The sequence below is a fragment of the Sus scrofa genome, chromosome 11 (assembly GCF_000003025.6).
Source record: "Sus scrofa isolate TJ Tabasco breed Duroc chromosome 11, Sscrofa11.1, whole genome shotgun sequence".
Lineage (NCBI taxonomy): Eukaryota > Metazoa > Chordata > Mammalia > Artiodactyla > Suidae > Sus > Sus scrofa.
In genome coordinates, this window is record NC_010453.5 from 12,199,143 (window position 1) to 12,217,099 (window position 17,957).

Genomic DNA, 17,957 nt, shown 5'->3' on the forward strand with positions numbered 1-17,957 from the left:
ATTTTTCAGAAATTAGAAAGTCAGGGACATTTACTTTCTCACAGGCATTGGGGGAGGGGGAATGGGTTGAAGGTGGTTTAAAAAGGTAAAACTTCCGGTTACAAGATAACTAAGTACTAGAGATATAACGTACAGCCTGAGTCACAAAATTAACACTGCCGTACGTTATATGTGAACGTTAAGAGAGTAGATCCCAAGACTTGTCATCACACATAAAAACATTGTTCTCTTTTCCTTGATTTTTGTATCTCTGTGAGATGATGGATGCTCCCTAAACGTATCAGGGTCATCACTTCACCACGTCGGAAAGCAAAGTCACCACGCTGCCCACCTTAAACGGATACAGTTCTGCGTATCAATTACATCTCAATAAGACTTGAAGGAAAAAAGGCAGCAGTTCCCACTGTGGCTCAGTGGGTTGAGAACCTGACAAAGTGTCCACGAGGATGTAGGTGAGCCCCGGCCTCACTCCGTGGGTTAAGGATCCGGCGTTGCCACAAGCTGCGGTTGGGTCGAAGATGGAGCTCGGATCTGGCATTGCCATGGCTGTGGTGCAGGCCTGCAGGTGCAGCTCCAATTTGACCCCTGGCCTGGGAACTTCCATATGCTGTAGGTGCGCCCCTAAAAAGAGAAAGAAAAAACACACAAACAAATAACAACAGTAACCAAACACAGCTGCCACTGGCAAGTGTGGCCGCTGCCTTAGAGGGCCCTACCCACAGATCTCAAATCTCTGGTAACTTCCAGTGTCACGTGACACTAGGGGCCTGACCAAGGGACTTCTTACGATGAACCATAATAGAATTGCAGGTCATTCAGGGGTGGGTCATGCAGGCCAATCCCTTTTTCTTTTCTTTTTTTGGGGGGAGTCACCCTGAAGCATGTAGAGTTTCCAGGCCAGGGATCAGATCCGAGCCGTTGTCATGACCTAAGCCACAGCCGGATCCTTAAACACTGCGCTGGGTGGGGGATCAAACCTGTGTCCTAGCACTCCCCAAATGCCGCCCATGCCACTGCGCCCCAGCGGGGCTTCCCCAATCCCATTTTAATAACTGAACCCTCCACTTGAACGTTCCCCCACCCCAGGCCAAAGACTCCCCAAACGCACCCCACTGCCTCGTCCAGTTCCCTCACCTGTGCTGCACCGAGGCGTGTCCTGGCGATCTTCGCGACTAGCATACCCGACAAATACCCGACGACACCATCATCACGCAGCACCATCCTTCCAAATGCTCTTGTGCTCCCTGGGGAGCAGCAGTAGGATCGGTCCGGTCACCGGAGCCAGAAAAACCTGGGTGTGATCCTTACTACTCGGCCCTTCACAACCTCTATGTGGGATCGGCTACCAACTCTTACTAATGTCTCCCCCCTGCACGCGACCAAGTTTTCTCTGCATCACCACGGCCAAGAACCTGTTTCAGGCCACCTCTTGTCTGAATCACTGGAATGACCACGCCTTCTCTGAAGCTGGGTTTAGCCCCCTTCAATTCATTCTGCCTTTAATTCACAGAAACCAGAGCGGTCACCCTACAATGCAAATCTGATTACATCAACACCATGACAGCGGTGAGGTACCTTTTAAAGTTCAAACAGGGCGACATCATATCGTGTGCCCGCCTGCCGCTCGGTGCTCCTGCCTCTCTCCCTCCCCCCACACCGGGACTCTGTGCACAACCACGTGGCACCACCTTCCCTCCTCCAGAGGGCTTCTGCTGTGCTTTCCTTGTTTCCTTTGCAAATGCCGTCTCTCTGCCTGAAAACTCATCCCCTAACCAGTCCCCAAATCTCCACCTCTTGGCTTCCTTTATGCCTACTAGTCCTTAAACTCTCAGTTTAATCGCTGTTGTAATTGTGGTGGTGATGCTGATAACGATAATACCACGTATTAAATGCTTACTACGTGCCAGGCACTGTTCTAAGAGCCTTTACGTGTCTCATTTAACCTTCCCAACAACCTGGAGGCAACTACTGTCGTCACCAGGTTTAGAGTTGAGGGAGGGCAGCAGATGTCACAACCAGAGTCTCCCATGCACCCCCAGAGGGGTGTGCGGGACACTTCTGAGTGCCAGGCGGGCCTTCACATCCGCCCCCTTCATGGCACTCACCAAAGCCCACCGCAGTTCCATCCTACCTGTCTCTCCCTGTAGCTGCTAAGCTCTCAGACAGAGAAAGGAAAAAAAAGATGGTGCTTTACACAGAGCTGTTTTCCTGGCATTCAGGACAGTGCCTCACTATCAAATACTTACTGAATGAATTAAGAAATAACTAAATGGTTCTTGAGTTTTTTAACATTTGCCTGTTTTTCACTGAACACACAACAGTTTGATTATACACATAACCAATTACTGTCATTTCTGCCATGCTGGCAGACCATCCAACTCCTGTATGAGAAAAGCATGTGAGGGACAGGAAACAGGTGTAAAGAGAGTGACACTATCACTAAAAACTGTAACAATAGGGAGTTCCTGCTGTGGCTCAGTGGTAATGACCCTGATGATCACGAGGATGCGGGTATGATCCCCGGCCTTGCTCAGTGAGTTAAGGACCTGGCGTTACTGTGAGCTGTGGTGTAGGCTGGCAACTGTAGCTCCCATTCGACCCCTAGCCTGGGGCCTTCCATACGCCTTGGGTGTGGTCCTTAAAAAACAAAAAACAATAGTCACGGATAGCCAAGTATCCAGTATCTCTCTCTTCCTTCTCTCTTGACTTCCAGTGGGTCCCTAAGTGCTGGAGCACGTCTTCCCCTTTCCTTTCTCACAGGCATCACCCATGTTCAGATGCTTACTTCTTGGTCCCCCATTCCCCCAGGTACCCATCCAAACACCTGCACATCCAGCCAGCCAGCCAGCAAGACGGCTGACACTGAGGGTGGGACAATGAGTCATTTGCTTAGGCCGTGGAAAGGGCTCCATAAATAATTGTTTCTGCCCCCAGTCCCTGCTTGGACAGGGACAGGGACTGGGATCACCACCACTGTGAAACCTGCAAGCTGCCACCTTTCCTAGACAATCTCTTTACACCCTTTTCATTGTGAAAACAACTGCAACTGTCTCGTGACCAGCCAACCTGCTTTTTGAAGGAAAAATCCTGTTCTCTTCTATGGGCTGAGGCCCAACTAACCTTTCCTTCCTGGCTGAGAGCTAAACTGACTTGGAAGAGTATAGTTTATTAAAAACTAAATTCTAGTATTAGAAATGAATTTGGGAGTTCCCACTGTGGCTCAGCAGATTAAGAACCCAAAATAGTGTCCGTAAGGATGCAAGTTTGATCCCTGGTCTCACTCGGTGGGGTAAGAACCTGGCAGCGGCATAGGTTGCAGATGTCGCTCAGATCCGGTGTTGCTGTGGCTGTGGTGTAGGCCGGCAGCTGCAGCTCTGATTCGACCCATAGCCTGGGAACTTCCATATGCTGCAGGAGTGGCCCTAAAAAGAAAAAAAAAGAAAGAAAAGAATCTGGACACTTGCATGAAGTTCAGGATCATGGGAACCAGCGGTGGAAAAAAGATGGATCCGGCAGCCTCCTCTTCATGTTGAAAGCACAAAGGGGATGCTAAGAGTGAGCAGAAAGGACCCCTGGGTCACCTCTCCAGGCTGAATTCCCACAGGCTGTCTCTCGTGGTCCACGTGTGGGTTTAGGGAAATGCTGATGCAAAGAAAAAGTCCCGGGAGAAATCAAGGCCAACTGTGAACACAGAAAACACCTCAACAGGTTCTCCAACAAATGTCAACGCAGTTTCTCCTACCAAAGGCAAGGGTCAAAGGCACATTTATAATGAGCATAGCATCTTACTCGGAAACTTCCAGTTCCTTGAAAGAGTTTGTCAGAATCTACAAATTCCATCATCATGGCATCCTCAGAGAAAAATTACACAATTTGACATGAAAATCAGGCTATGCCCAAAGTAATTTTGAAACTTTTCAATCAGGTAAAATTAAACTCCCTGCATGACACTACTAAAAGAGGGAACACATATTTATTAAGCAGAACAAAAATGGGTTAACATTTTCAGAGTCAAAATTGTTTTTTTTAACAATAAACTTATACATAAGAACATTTCAGTGAAATATAAAACAAATATTTTCCTCCCTTTATCTTCATCTTTTCTAATATCTATAGGGAGATTATAAGGAGACAAAAAACAAAAAAGGACCTGCTAATCTGTAACTAAAGATCCAGAAAGAAAGATCTATTAGCTATTAAAGATCCAGAAAGAAAGACCTATTAGTTATTATTTCACTCAAGGGATGGTGAAATACAAAAACCAACACATCAATTTATTCATTGTAGTCAAGTGAGGATGTCAACACCTCTTTCAAACTAAGCTTTTTTAGTTTGAATGGTGCATAATGAAGGGAGCTCTCTAAAATGTCAAATCTAGAAAAGATATTACCTAGACGTAAGCGGCAATAATTCACAGTGATACTAAATGCCAGAATCAAGTTGCAATACCTGTACTCAGTGATGCCAGCGCATCGATGCACTTTATCAAGCCCGTGCCAATCTTCCTTAGAGGGGACTTTTTGCATAATCTGTGGAATACTTTTTAAGAACAAGTGTCTAGGTCACCTAGGCCATTTGTCCTTTTGGCGCCCTGGCTGCGGGAAATGCACGTGTGTGTGTATATACGTGTGAGGATGAGCGAACGCCGAGGCCTGCGCTTTCGCTGCCTGTCTTTCTATCTGCAGAGGCTTTTAGCACATTTATCAGAAGTCACACAATGCGAACTCTTTTGATAGTAGGTCTCTGGGTGTAGCTTTCAAGATCATCCTTTGTTCCATTCCTCCTGTATTGTCAAACGGCACCCACCAGGGGGTCTAGAGGGTGAATTTCAAACGTGCTATTAATACGCCCAAAAGTGTTGCTGCAAAGGTGAAAAAAAAAGCATGAATCGAATAATCCTGGTCCGTTCTTAACATTTTCTCTGTCCTAAAGCAATAGGACATGATTTGTAAATCATGTGAAATCTTTAGGTGAATACACCTACAGGTTTTAAAGTAGGTGTGATTTATGGCTATTAAAAGTAACAATTCTCCAACAAAAACCATATACAGTACGTGCAGGTCACACACACACACACACACACACACAAATGCTACAATCTCCCCCCTCCCCGCCCCTTGTCACCTGGCTTCCTGTTGCTGCTATACCCATGATTTCCAGCAACAGCATTATATCTGTAGACATGTCATGTTTTAAAATTTCCTTCTAATTCTTTTTAGAATATTTTTCTCATCAGCGTTTTTTTGGGAAAGTCACTATCATTCTCATTTCACAGAGGCCACGTAGAAGTAAGAGTACCGACCTCAAAGGACTGTGTCGAGGTCATTCGATTCACCACATCGAGTACACAGGGTGTCGAGCCCGTTATTTACTGAGGGCTCAAAACACCTTAACTGTTAGTAACATGCAAAGCACCGGTGATCACAAAGAAGCTGCCTGCTTCTTCCATCTGAGCAGGCCGAGCTGCTGTGAGTCTCCCTCCGGAACTGGGCAGGTCTTCCCCAAAATGAAGACTGTGATGTCTACATACGCCGAGCCTTCTGCCTGGAAGGCCTTTCCCGCCTCACCTCCCAACTTCTAACCACTCTTCTGGGCTAACTCTTTCCTTCACATCTCAGCTTAGATGCACTTCTTCCAGTGTAAGCAGGCCCCAATCTCGCCCTAATACATCTGCATTACCCTCTACACTCTGGGGTACTCGTCTTAGGCGCCCCAGGGCATGTCACACCTGCCTGCTTCCTGGGAGACTCGGCTTCATGAGGGCAGGGAGCAAGGTCTACCTTTAGATACCGCATCCTAAGTGATCAGCACAAAGCTAGAACACAGGTGCTCAGTAAATATCTCGTAGGAGGACATCTGGGATCTGAAAGCAGCCTGTTTGGTGCTGGAAGAACAGGGTTTCATACAGTGCAAGGGACGGCTGCCAGCCTAAGAGACAGAGCCGCAGCCGGCCACGGGGCCAGGGCAGGGGGAGGCTGCTGGGATGGGATGTGGCAGCTTGGACATGGAAGGGCCGCCTGGGGGGAGTCCGGGGGAGATTAAGTTCCACTGGGTCACTTCCGGCCATAGCAGCAGAGCCACACCCAGACCCCATCTCTGGACATCTCAAGAGCAGTCCTGCAGCACTGGGAACGCGAGCCTGGGCTGACTCCCCTGGTCCCAGTCCAAGAGATTTCGAACCAGAGGACCAACCACAAAGGGCAGGCCAGGGACCCCAGCCGGCTGGGATGGAAGAGCCTGATCTGACCCACAGAGCCCAGAAGACTTACCAGGCAGTTGGGATGTGCTGTGCATGTCTGGCCCAACACAGAATTGCAGTGCTGAGGAAGGAACTTGGAGACTTTGGGCACAGCTGTTGGAAAATGAACAGGAGTGTTCTGATTTGCCACGGCAGCGGCATCATAGGAAGGGATGACTTTAGAATAATATGTGACAGCATGGAAGGAATTGAGAGCAAGCGCCGTGCTGGGAACTCGAGCCTTGCACCCGTCACCCAGAGCACCCTCTGACGTGGAGCCAGACTGACCTTCAGGAACAAAGAAAGCAAATGTCCGTCAGTATCCGCGAACTGAAAACTTTGTGTCTAAAATAAATTGCCTTCTATTCCATTTCCTCACAGTGCAAACCTACGCTACTGCTACACTCAAATGCTGATGAAACACGAGGTGAACTTTCTGGTGGTGACATTTAGTGCCATCCACACCCTACAAATCAGTGTTCACATGTCATTAAAAGAGATTTTAGAGAAGCATCAGATCTGTTTGGTCCTTGCGTAGCCTTCATTGTAATAAAGCCTGTGACTGTCCCTATGAAACAAGGAAGAATGTTGGGAAGAACTCCATTCAGCCACAAATAAAGTCTGCTCATTGATTTTCTATCAGTAAAGTGGGCTATATTGTTATATAGCTATATTCTGTACAGTAACTAGAAGGCGGAAAAAAAATTTTAATATATAAAGAATGTTAATGTAATCTCAACTGTGAATACCTATTTACTTCCTTCTGAAGGTAATTAAAGTAAAATAACTCTTTTTTTTTTTTTTTTTTTTGGTCTTTTTAGGCTGAAACTGCAGCATATGGAGGTTCCCAGAGTAGGGGTCAATTCGGAGATGCAGCCGCCAGCCTACACTCCAGCCATAGCAACTCGGGATCTGAGCCGCATCTGCAACCTACACCACAGCTCACGGCAGTGCCGGATCTTTAACCCACTGAGCAAGGCTAGGGATCCAACCTGCATCCTCATAGAAGCTAGTCAGATTAATTTCCTCTGAGTCATGACGGGAACTCCCAAAGTAACACATTTTTATATCTACTTTAAAATACAAAGGTGTCTGGAATATGTGTGAAAAATTATTTCAGCAAAACTGTACAGTGAGGAGTTCCCACTGTGGCACAGCAGAAACGAATCTGACTAGAATCCAGGAGGATGCAGGTTCAATTTCTGGCCTTGCTCAGTGGGTCGGGGATCTGGTGTTGCGGTGAGCTGTGATGTAGGTCGCAGACGTGGCTTGGATCTGACGCTGTGGCTGTGGTGTAGGCTGGCAGCTGCAGCTCCAATTGGACCCCTAGCCTGGGAACCTCCATGTGCCATGAGTGCAGCCCTAAAATGCAAAAAAAAAAAAAAAAAAAAGTGTACAGAGAGTTATGGGAAAGGGCGGGTAAGGGCAGCTTAATGACGTCCACACGCTGAACGAGATCAGCACTCCTGGGGTGCAGATCAGATTCAGCACAGAAACCAGGAGACCACAGGAGGCCACTTAACTTCTCCAGCCTTCGATTTACTGGCAATGTACTGGCCGAGGTGGTGAAAGTGAAATCTGAAAGACTTATTAACTGATTTCAACTGTTCCAATCCCCTTTCAAAAAACCATTTGGCAACATGCATTGCCAACTACATGTGTGCTCACGGCCTCAAACTCATTCATCACACACTTCCAGGCAACCAGCCCAAGGAAAAGTCCAAAACAGAGGAAAATCTATACGTGGCGACATATTTCCTATCATATTATATATAGAATCACTCTCCCCACAAAACTGGAAACACTAAATGTAGCTAAGAAACCCCCCAAAAAACCTATTCTCTAAATCATTTGATAAACTACTAATACCATTAAAATGGTGATGAGGGTGGCATAATACAAAATTAAAGTATATGGGACAGAATGTTCAATAAAAAAGCCTGAGGCAAAAATCAGAGGTCCAATATGATTACAGCTATATTATTACCACAGAAAACTATGTATAGAAAAAGACTTGAAGGAAATACAGTAAAAATGAGGACAGCTATTATTTTAATTGGGTTTTAGCACAAGACAAATACTGCTTTTCAAATGGAAAAATGTATATAAAAAAATAAAATTAAAATGGGGGTTTTGGCTCAATGACCTTCAGCCTCTCTACTCTGAACCTGCCTTAAGACTATGGCCCCCGTGTATTTGTTTCTTCCCAACAACAGCAGTCACTGGGTCACCCAGTCACTCTGGGTGATGCAAAACCAAGACACCCTGGGCACAAAAAGGCCTAAACTCACAACCCCGCAGACAAGAGTCTGTAGGATACAATAGTGAGAATGCGGAATTAAGTACCGTGCAGAAAGAAGTAACCCTGACAGGAGTTCCCATTGTGGCGCAGTGGTTAACGAATCCGACTAGGAACCATGAGGTTGGGGGTTTGGTCCCTGCCCTTGCTCAGTGGGTTAAGGATTCAGCATAGCCATGAGCTGTGGTGCGGGTCGCAGACACAGCTTGGATCCTGTGTTGGTGTGGGCGTGGGCGGTGGCTACAGCTCCGATTAGAACTCTAGCCTGGGAACTCCATGTGCTAAGGGAGCAGCCCTAGAAAAGGCAAAAAGACCAAAAAAAAAAAAAAAAAAAAAAAAAAGTAACACTGACAAGCTTGTGCCTGTGGCCTGATCTCTGATTTAATCTGGGCTGATTTAATCATTCTTTGTGACATTCAGCCACAGCTACTTTAAGTAGATTAACCATGGCTCCTGGCTACTTTTTATCTATTCTCCTCCCCTCTCCCTTAAGTCAGGGGAAAAGTCTGAATTGACTAATAAACACCCTGAGGCTGATTTGATGACCTGAAGGAAGAAGGTAATGTCCTACTTGGGGCCCCTTTCTCTTTTGACTTTAGACACCAACCCCAGAGATCGTGTTTGTTCCATGGTTTCTACTAGGTCCCCATAACACGCAGGGTACCTCGACAGCTTCAGATGACACAGGAATCACGATGGTTGGCATTTTATAGCAGTAAAGTCTTTTTTTAATTAAAGTACGTATATTGGTTTTTTGGACATAATGCTACCGCACACTTAATGGGCTATGGTACGTATAACATAACTTTTACATTCACTGGGAAACCAAAAAATGTGTATGACTTGCTTTACTGTGCTATTTGCCTTGCTGCAGTGGTCCGGAGCAGAACTCACATCTCTGAGATGTGCCTGTTCGTTGTTAGTACTGAATTAATATGAATACGTCCCTTCCCTCTAGATGCTTTTCACGTAACACACAACGTCACCCGTGTGCCATCATCTGTCAGGAAGATGAGTTTTCTGGTAATGATAGTCGATTTTGAGCCCCGTTTCTGAGATCACACCATTTAAATGCAGGTGGGCAGCTGTGTACTTCCCGTAGACAGCCCCAGAGGACCCAGGTGCCATCTCCCATCTAGTCTCCCTCCCCTGGTTAGAGCAGTGACTGCACAGGAGCCGGCGAGGCAGGGTGAGCAGGACAGGCCCCGGGCGCAGGCACACATCCGCCGCACACATGTGGCGGCAGCCAGAGCTCACCTCTCACGGCTTCATCCGAGCAGCCCCCGGAGGCAGGGACAGAGTACACGTTCAAGCACTTATTAGCCAGGAACCTGATGCCTCTCGTAGGTGAGTAGGTGCTTGTCAACACGCTGCTTTCCCTTAAAAGGACAGAAAACATTCTTCAGGCATTTCTCAAGGAAGACCACAGGAACACTGCTGAGCTGAACTGCTCTTCCGTCATTCAAGTTCTGAAAAGCACAGACAGAGCCTACACTCTGGATTATATATAAGAACAAGCTGCAGAACAGGACTCATGATGGTTCTTGAGAATGTGGACGAATGATTTACTTTGCCTTTAGGGTCTTTCTTGGTTTAACACATTCTAATAAATTTGAATGAGGAAGCATTCATTTAACACATCACCTTTTATATAGCAATTGCTTTAAGGGCTCCCAACGGACAGGGGCTGGACCGCTCCAGGGCCCATGACCTCAGTGAATACTAGGTCCATCGGCCTGGGCCCTGGGTGCGCGGCCACAGTCACAACAGGCCCTTGCAAAGCCCCTTTTTAAGATCCTCAGAAACACCAGAAGAAGGAAGAGAGTCAAATGGTCAAAGGAGCACAGGCCTGAGACTATTACATATTTTATCACTGCAATTAAATGATACACATCAGCAATGGGAAAAGGTCACTGCTTCTTATGAAATTAATGGGTGATTTCAGCGCCAGTCGCGTTTTCAGCATTAGCATCAGAGGAAAATAACAAGCTGACTTCAGATTCACAAGGGCCCTTGTCATACCTCTGTGCCCTGATGGTGCCTGGGATGGACAGCTGGATGGGCATTTGCTGTTTCTTACAAAACCTCCCATTGCTCTGAAGCGCTTCTGTTATCTGAGAGAGAGAGAGAGAGAGAGCGCACTACTTAGATTGTGTGAGATGTTTTTTCACATATACAAACATATATTTTCAACTGTAAAAACCGGAAAGAAACAAAACTGTAGCATTCGAGCGCCGTCTATGAGGATAAAGCTCAAGGGCCCGACGGCTGACTACCTGGCTCAGGACGGCGGGAGGGATCTTCTCGCGGACGAACTTCACGTAATCAACCGTCGCTTCGAGAACCGAGGCCGCGTCATTCTTTCTCCCCTTGACGTAGGGCAGCAGGGCGCGCAGCTGCTCACAGCAATACTTGATCCGTTCTCTGAGCGAAGAATCATAACAAATAAGGAGCAGTTGGTCTGTTTTCTTCCTTGCGCACGAGGACAAACAATCCTTCCTCCTGGGTTTGACCATAAAGGAACTGCCCCTCCCTTCCCGGCCCCCATTTCAGAGGAAGGCCGAGGCCCTGGAATCACAGCTTCCTGGCAATCACGCTGCTGCCAAGGGTCTTGCCGACGGTGGCCCGGCTCACCGGCCCGGCAAGTGTGCAGGTTACCCAGACCCGGAGCAGCCCCGCAGCCAGGGAGAGACTCAGACGCTGTTTACAGAAGTCCTTCTGTGATGCACCTAGAGACTCAGGATGCGCCTGTCACTGTGACCTGCACCACGTCCAGCAACACACCCATTAGCATCTTGTGATACACGGGCTCTACCTGTGACTCCACATTCTGAGCCAGAGGAAAATCAGAAGCTCGCTTCCTTTGCATGAGACAGAACAAATAAACCAATATGCAAATGAGAACATCACCATCCAGGTTCGTATCCCTCGGTTCTGAAGGGAAATGCGCAGGGAACGAAAGCCTAAACTGCTCCAAGCCCCGAGGACCTTCCTTATCCACGTGTCCGCTTGATAAACGCTGTGAGATACCTGCTTTTCACCCAGCACTGCCTTGACAGTCAAGGGGCGGCTCTGCCAATTACTAACGGGACCTTCGGCAAGTTACTCGACCTCTGAACCTTAGAGTGACAAAAATAAATGGACTTTAAAAACCTACTTTAACATATAGCCAGAGAATAACTCAAATATTCCAGATCAGTGGGTGGTATTTTAATTGGACTTTGAGATGCTCTGGGGGTTCTGTGGAAACGTCTCAGGGATCATTCTGTAGAAGGGATGCAAGAGTCAATAATTTGACATGTGTATGAGGGGCTTTGAAACTTCATACACCCTCTGCCATGGTATTCTCACTCACGAGGATCTCAAACACAGCACAAACTTTCTGTAAAATGATAGCCATGATAGCAGTCTATCAGTAAAATATGAAAAATAATCGAAACACACAAAATAAGTGGATGCTTAATTGAACTCTAGCATAATAGTTCAGCAGAATGTTACCTGGCAGTGGAAATGAACTGTTATAAAGCTTACTGGGAAAAAGTAGGATATTTCTACAGGATACAACTATAAGACAACATATAAAATATGATGACAAGTATTTAGACGAAACTAAGGCAAAAAAAAAAAAAAGACTGAATGTAAAAATGCCCAGTAATCACTATTTTTGCATGGTTGGACTATAGAAAGTATTATTTTGTCCTTTTACTTTCTACATTTTCCAAATATCTTTGTGGGGCATATATTAATTTCACGACAAATCCTATTAAACATTTTTCTAACTTTCATTAGGAGAATCTTTAAACATATAGGAAGACTGACAGCATTAAGAATTCTTAAACCTTGGAGTTCCCGTTGGGGTGCAGCGGAAATGAATCAGACTAGGAACCATGAGGTCGCGGGTTCGATCCCTCGCCTTGCTCAGTGGGTTAAGAACCCGGCATTGCCGTGAGCTGTGGTGTAGGTCGCAGACGTGGCTCTGATCCCATGTTGCTGTGGCTGTGGTGTAGGCCGACAGCAACAGTTCCAATTAGACCCCTACCCTGGGAACCCCCATATGCCGCAGGTGCAGCCCTAAAAAGACAAAAAGACAAACAAACAAACAAACCCAAAGAATTCTTAAACCTTAAAAGTTGAAAGAATTAAGAATTTGTGCAGGGAACACGACGTGGGTCTATAATAAGCATTCCCTGTCCTTGCTTTGTCACATATGAATCAACCTATAGCCACACTGTCAATCCACTGAAGTATTTCAAAGTGCGTTGCTGACTTCAGTATATTAACTCCCTAAAGATAACAGCATTAGTTATGGCTCAAATTATTTTATTTTTAGGTGAAAGTTAGAAAGAATCAAATGTGCAAATCTAAGGGTACCACTTTTTGAGTTCTGACAAATGCACAAAAGCATGTTGTGTATTTGTCAACATTCTCACAACCCCAGAAAGTTTCTTATCTTCCGTCTTGGTCAATCTCATCCTCCGTAAGAGGCAACCACCTTCCTGATAGTTTTCCATCTCCCACTGCTTTTGCCCCACCTGAACTTGACAGGAATCACATCTTACATGTGCCCTTTTAGGGAAGGTGTCTTCCAACTGCATTCTGTTTTTGAGATGTATCCATGGGGCTTATGTAAGTTATTTGTTCCTTTTTTATTAATAGTATTCTGAAGTATAAATATCCACAGCGTATTTATCCATTCTTTCACTGATTAGCAGATTGGCTGTTTCCAATTTTTGGTCATTATGAACAAAACTGCTAGACCTTGTGTATATCTTTTTGTGAATGCATGTGTTTATTTCTCTGAGGTAAATACCTAGGAATATAATTGTAATGGCTTGTTTTAAAAAATTTAGAAGGAACTGGCAGAACTTTCCCCAAAATAGCATCATTTTACACTCCAACCACTGACTTATGAGAATTCTTGTTGTTCCAAATGTTTGATGACATTTAATATTGTCAGTTTCAATGTTAAGACGTTGGCCTTTCTTTTTTCTTTTTTTTTCCCCGCCGTTTCTAGGGCCGCTCCTGCGGCATTTGGAGGTTCCCAGGCTAGGGGTTCAATCGGAGCTGTAGCCACTGGCCTACGCCAGAGCCACAGCAACGTGGGATCTGAGCCATGTCTGCAACCTACACCACAGCTCACGGCAACACTGGATCCTTAACCCACTGAGCAAGGGCAGGGACCGAACCCTCAACCTCATGGTTCCTAGTTGGATTCGTTAACCACTGTGCCACGACAGGAACTCCATGACGTTGGCCTTTCTGAGGTGGATGTGGTGGTGTCTCATGCTTTAATTTGCATTTCTATGATAAGTTATGTTGAGCACTTGTTCTGCTGCTTACTGGGTACTTGTATATCTTCCTTTGTGAGGTGTCTGTTCAAGGACTTTACCTACATTTTAACTGCACTTTATTAGTGTTGAACTTTAGGAGTTGTTTAGGCATCCTTAATGCCAGTATTTTGTCAGTATGTTTCTTTTGCAGGTACTTTCTCCCAGTCTGTATTTTGCCTGTTTTTCTTCTGCTTAGTCATGTCTTATGTAAACAAAAGTTGCAAATTTTGATGAGTCTAATTCACCTACTCCTTTTATGGTTAGCGCTTTCTGTGGCCTAAGGAATAGCTGCCTACTTCATTCAGCTTGTGAAAACTGTTTCTTCTAGAACTGCAGTGTTCAGTGCAGTAGCCACTGGCCATGAGTTTATTGAAATAAACTTCATTAAAAATTAAATAAAAATTTAAACTTATTTCCTAACTTGCAACAGTCATGTTTCAAACACTCAATATATGACTAGCAGCTACCTTACCGCATGATGAGATACAGGCCATTTCTAACAGTGCTGCAAGTTAGACTGAATCATCCTTTCCTAGAAGCTTTAGAGTATAGCCCTGTCTATGCTCCACACTGAATTATTTTTTATATGGTATGAGTAAGGGGTCAAAGTTTCATGCTTTTTTTTCTATATGGATATCCAGTTATTCCAGCACCATTTACAGAACACATTTTTTTTTTTTTGCCCAAGTTGTTTGCTCTGGTGATTTGTTGAAAATTAAGTGACCATACTATGTGTGTCCAGTACTGGGCTACCATGTTCTATCACCTATTGCTCAACCTCCCTGTTAGTAATTCACTGATTATTGTAGCTGTGTACTAAGTTCTAAAGTCAGACAGTGTAAGTCCCCAACTTTGTTGTACTTTTTCCAAGTCTGCTTTATTCTAAATCCTTTTTGGAGTTCCCGTAGTGACTCAGTGGAAATGAATCTGACTAGTATCCATGAGGATGCAGGTTTGATTCCTGGCCTCGCTCAGCGGGTTAAGGATCAGGCATTGCCATGAGCTGTGGTGTAGGTTGCAGATGCGGCTCGGATTTGGTGTGACTGTGGCGTAGGCCAGCAGCTACAGCTCTGATTCGACCCTTAGCCTGGGAACTTCCATATGCTGTGGGTGAGGCCCTAAAAAAAAAAAAAATACTTTTATATTCTCAGTCCTTTCCAGTTTTCAATTAGACTGTCATTTTTTACAAAAAAAAAAAAAAAGCCTATAAAGTATTATTATTTAAATTTGAATAAAGTTATCTTTCAATTTAGTAAGAACTGACATCTTAACAGTTTCAATCTTTCAATTCATAATTGTGACATAATGCATGATTTAGGTTTTCTTTAGTTTATCACAGTAATATTTTGAGTGACCACTATATAGACATTTTGTATCTTTTTACATTTTTGTCCCTAAGTATTCTAAGTTTTTTTCACTGTTAATATAATTATTTTCAAATTTTCATTTTCTAATTGTTTGCTGCTAATATAGAAAAATACAAGTGACATTTGTATATTAGCTTTATATCCTGCAACTTTGCTATATTCACCTTTTGGTTCTAGGATTTATTTTGTAGGTATCCTAGAACTTTATACATAAACAATCATGCCATCTATAAATAAAAGTTGTACTTTTTCTTTCTAAATTGTATGTTTTTTATCTCTTCTTCTTTACATAATTGCAATGGCTAGGACAGCTTTTCAATGATGAATACAAGTGGTAAAACAGGCACCCTGACTTTGTTTCACATAGTTTTTAGGAACAAATGGTCAAAATCTCACCATTCAGTAGAGTGTTAGCTATAGGTTTTCATAACTGCCCCTTACTCAATTTAGGAGGCCCTTTTCTATACCTATTCTGCTGAAAGATTGTTTTGTTTGTTTTTTAAGGATCAACTGCATGTTGTGAAATAATATTCAGAATCTGTTCATCTGTGCTTTTTTCTCTTTTATTCTATTTAATGTAGTGAATCATATTTATTGATTGATTTTTTTTTTTTTTTTTTTTTTTTTGCTTTTTAGGGCCACACCTGGGGCAAATGGAGGTTTCCAGGCGAGGGGTTGAATCGGAGCTACAGCTGCTGGCCTACACCACAGTCACAGCAATGCAGGATCTGAGCCAATACAGGATCTGAGCCGCATCTACAACCTACACCACAGCTCCCGGCAACACCGGATCCTTAGTCAACTGAGTGAGGCCAGGGATCGAACCTGCAACCTCATGTTCCTAGTAGGATTCCTTTCTGCTGCACCACAACAGGAACTCCCATACTGATTGATTTTTGAATGCTGCATCAGCTTTCTAGGATAATCCTGGTGTGGTCATGATATATTAGAGCTTTATTATTTACTTGATTTGATTTGTTAATTTTTTTTTTTTGTCTTTTGTCTTTTTAGGGTTGCATCTGTGGCATATGGAGGTTCTAAGGCTAGTGGTTTAATTGGAGCTGTAGCTGCTGGCCACAGCCACAGCAATGCAAGATCTGAGCCGCATCTGCAAACCTACACCACAGCTCAGAGCATCGCTGGATCCCTAACCCACTGAGCAAGGCCAGGCATCAAACCCAAAACCTCATGGTTCCTAGTCGGATTCGTTAACCACTGCGCCACGACGGGAACTCTGCATTTCACAAATTTTTAAATGCTCTATTTTCATAATCATTCAATTTGCAATATTTTCTAATTTTTCTTGTGATTTTTTTTTACCAATGGATTATTTAGAAGTATGTTTTTAAATTCCCAGATAGTTGAGGTTTTCCTTTAATTGAGTTCTTATGGATTTGAAATTTAATTGTAGACAGGAAACACACTCCTTGTGAATTCAACTCTTTTTGTACTGCATCCCCCAGCATACAGTTTATGGAAGTGAATGTACCACATGACTCTGAAGAGCCTAGATAGCCTGCCACGGTGGCGGGTAGAGTGTTCTGTAGATGTCTGAGTCAAGGTGACCAATACTGGTCACAGCTTCTACGGTCTACTGACGTCGTGAGTCCAGCTGCTGTATCGATTGTGAAGAGAGGGATGTGAAATCTCTAACAATGCTTGTCAGAATCTGTCCCTTTAATTCTGTGAATCTGTACCTCAAATACGTAGTCATGGACTATTCGTGACTGTCACATCATTCTGATAAGCTGACACTTTCATCATTATGAATTGCGCTCTTTACCTCGAGCCATACTGTTTGTCTTAAAGTCTATTTATTTATTTAATCTCATTTTTGTCTTTTTAGGGCTGCACCCCCGCATATGGAGATTCACAGGCTGGGGGTCGAATCGGAGCTTCAGTCACTAGCCTACTCGAGAGCCACAGCAACGAGGGATCAGAGCCGTGTCTGCGACCCACACCACAGCTCATGGCAATGCCGGATCCTTAACCCACTGAGCAAGGCCAGGGATCGAACCCGTATCCTCATGGATGCTAGTTGGGTTCACTGAGCCACAATAGGAGCTCCTTAAAGTCTGTTTAGTAGTAACATAGCCAGTGTAGTCATCTTATATGTACTGTTTCATGGTATACACCTTTCTACTAATTTACCTTACTGTGTCTATTTACAGTTGGTTTCTTACAGACACCAGACAGAGGGTATTGTTTTTTTGTCATTACCCATTCTGATAATATCTTTCTGTAAGCTGGATAAAGATACACCATTTTACTATGTTTTCCTGTAGTCTCTTTGGCTTGTTTTTCTATTCTTCCTTTCTTGACTTCTTTGTGAATAAATTTTTAAATCCAATTTTAATGTGTCTATTGGCTTCATAGCTATGCCTTTTGTAACATCTCTGTAGAGCTGCTCTATGTATATGTATAAACATACATATGTATTATGTATACATATTATAATATATATGTACCCATAACTGCTCAATATGCATCTTCAACTAGTCTATTTGCACTTAATTTTTTTTATTTATTTTTTTATTTTTTTGTCATTTTGCTATTTCTTGGGCTGCTCCCGTGGTATATGGAGGTTCCCAGGCTAGGGGTCGAATCGGAGCTGTACCCGCCAGCCTACGCCTGAGCCACAGCAACGCGGGATCCGAGCCGCGTCTGCAACCTACACCACAGCTCACGGCAATGCCAGATTGTTAACCCACTGAGCAAGGGCA

General features: G+C 44.3%; 1 protein-coding gene across 1 annotated transcript in view; it reads right to left on the reverse strand.

Annotated features, from left to right (window-relative positions):
- Positions 3,958-17,957, reverse strand: part of LOC100624094 (spermatogenesis- and oogenesis-specific basic helix-loop-helix-containing protein 2) — a 106,626-nt gene continuing 92,626 nt past the window's right edge. The window contains 5 exon segments of the mRNA XM_021065387.1: positions 3,958-4,861; positions 6,270-6,526; positions 9,795-9,916; positions 10,560-10,651; positions 10,814-10,961. Of these exon segments, the coding sequence (XP_020921046.1) occupies positions 4,841-4,861; positions 6,270-6,526; positions 9,795-9,916; positions 10,560-10,651; positions 10,814-10,961 (640 nt within the window). The 3' untranslated portion in view covers positions 3,958-4,840.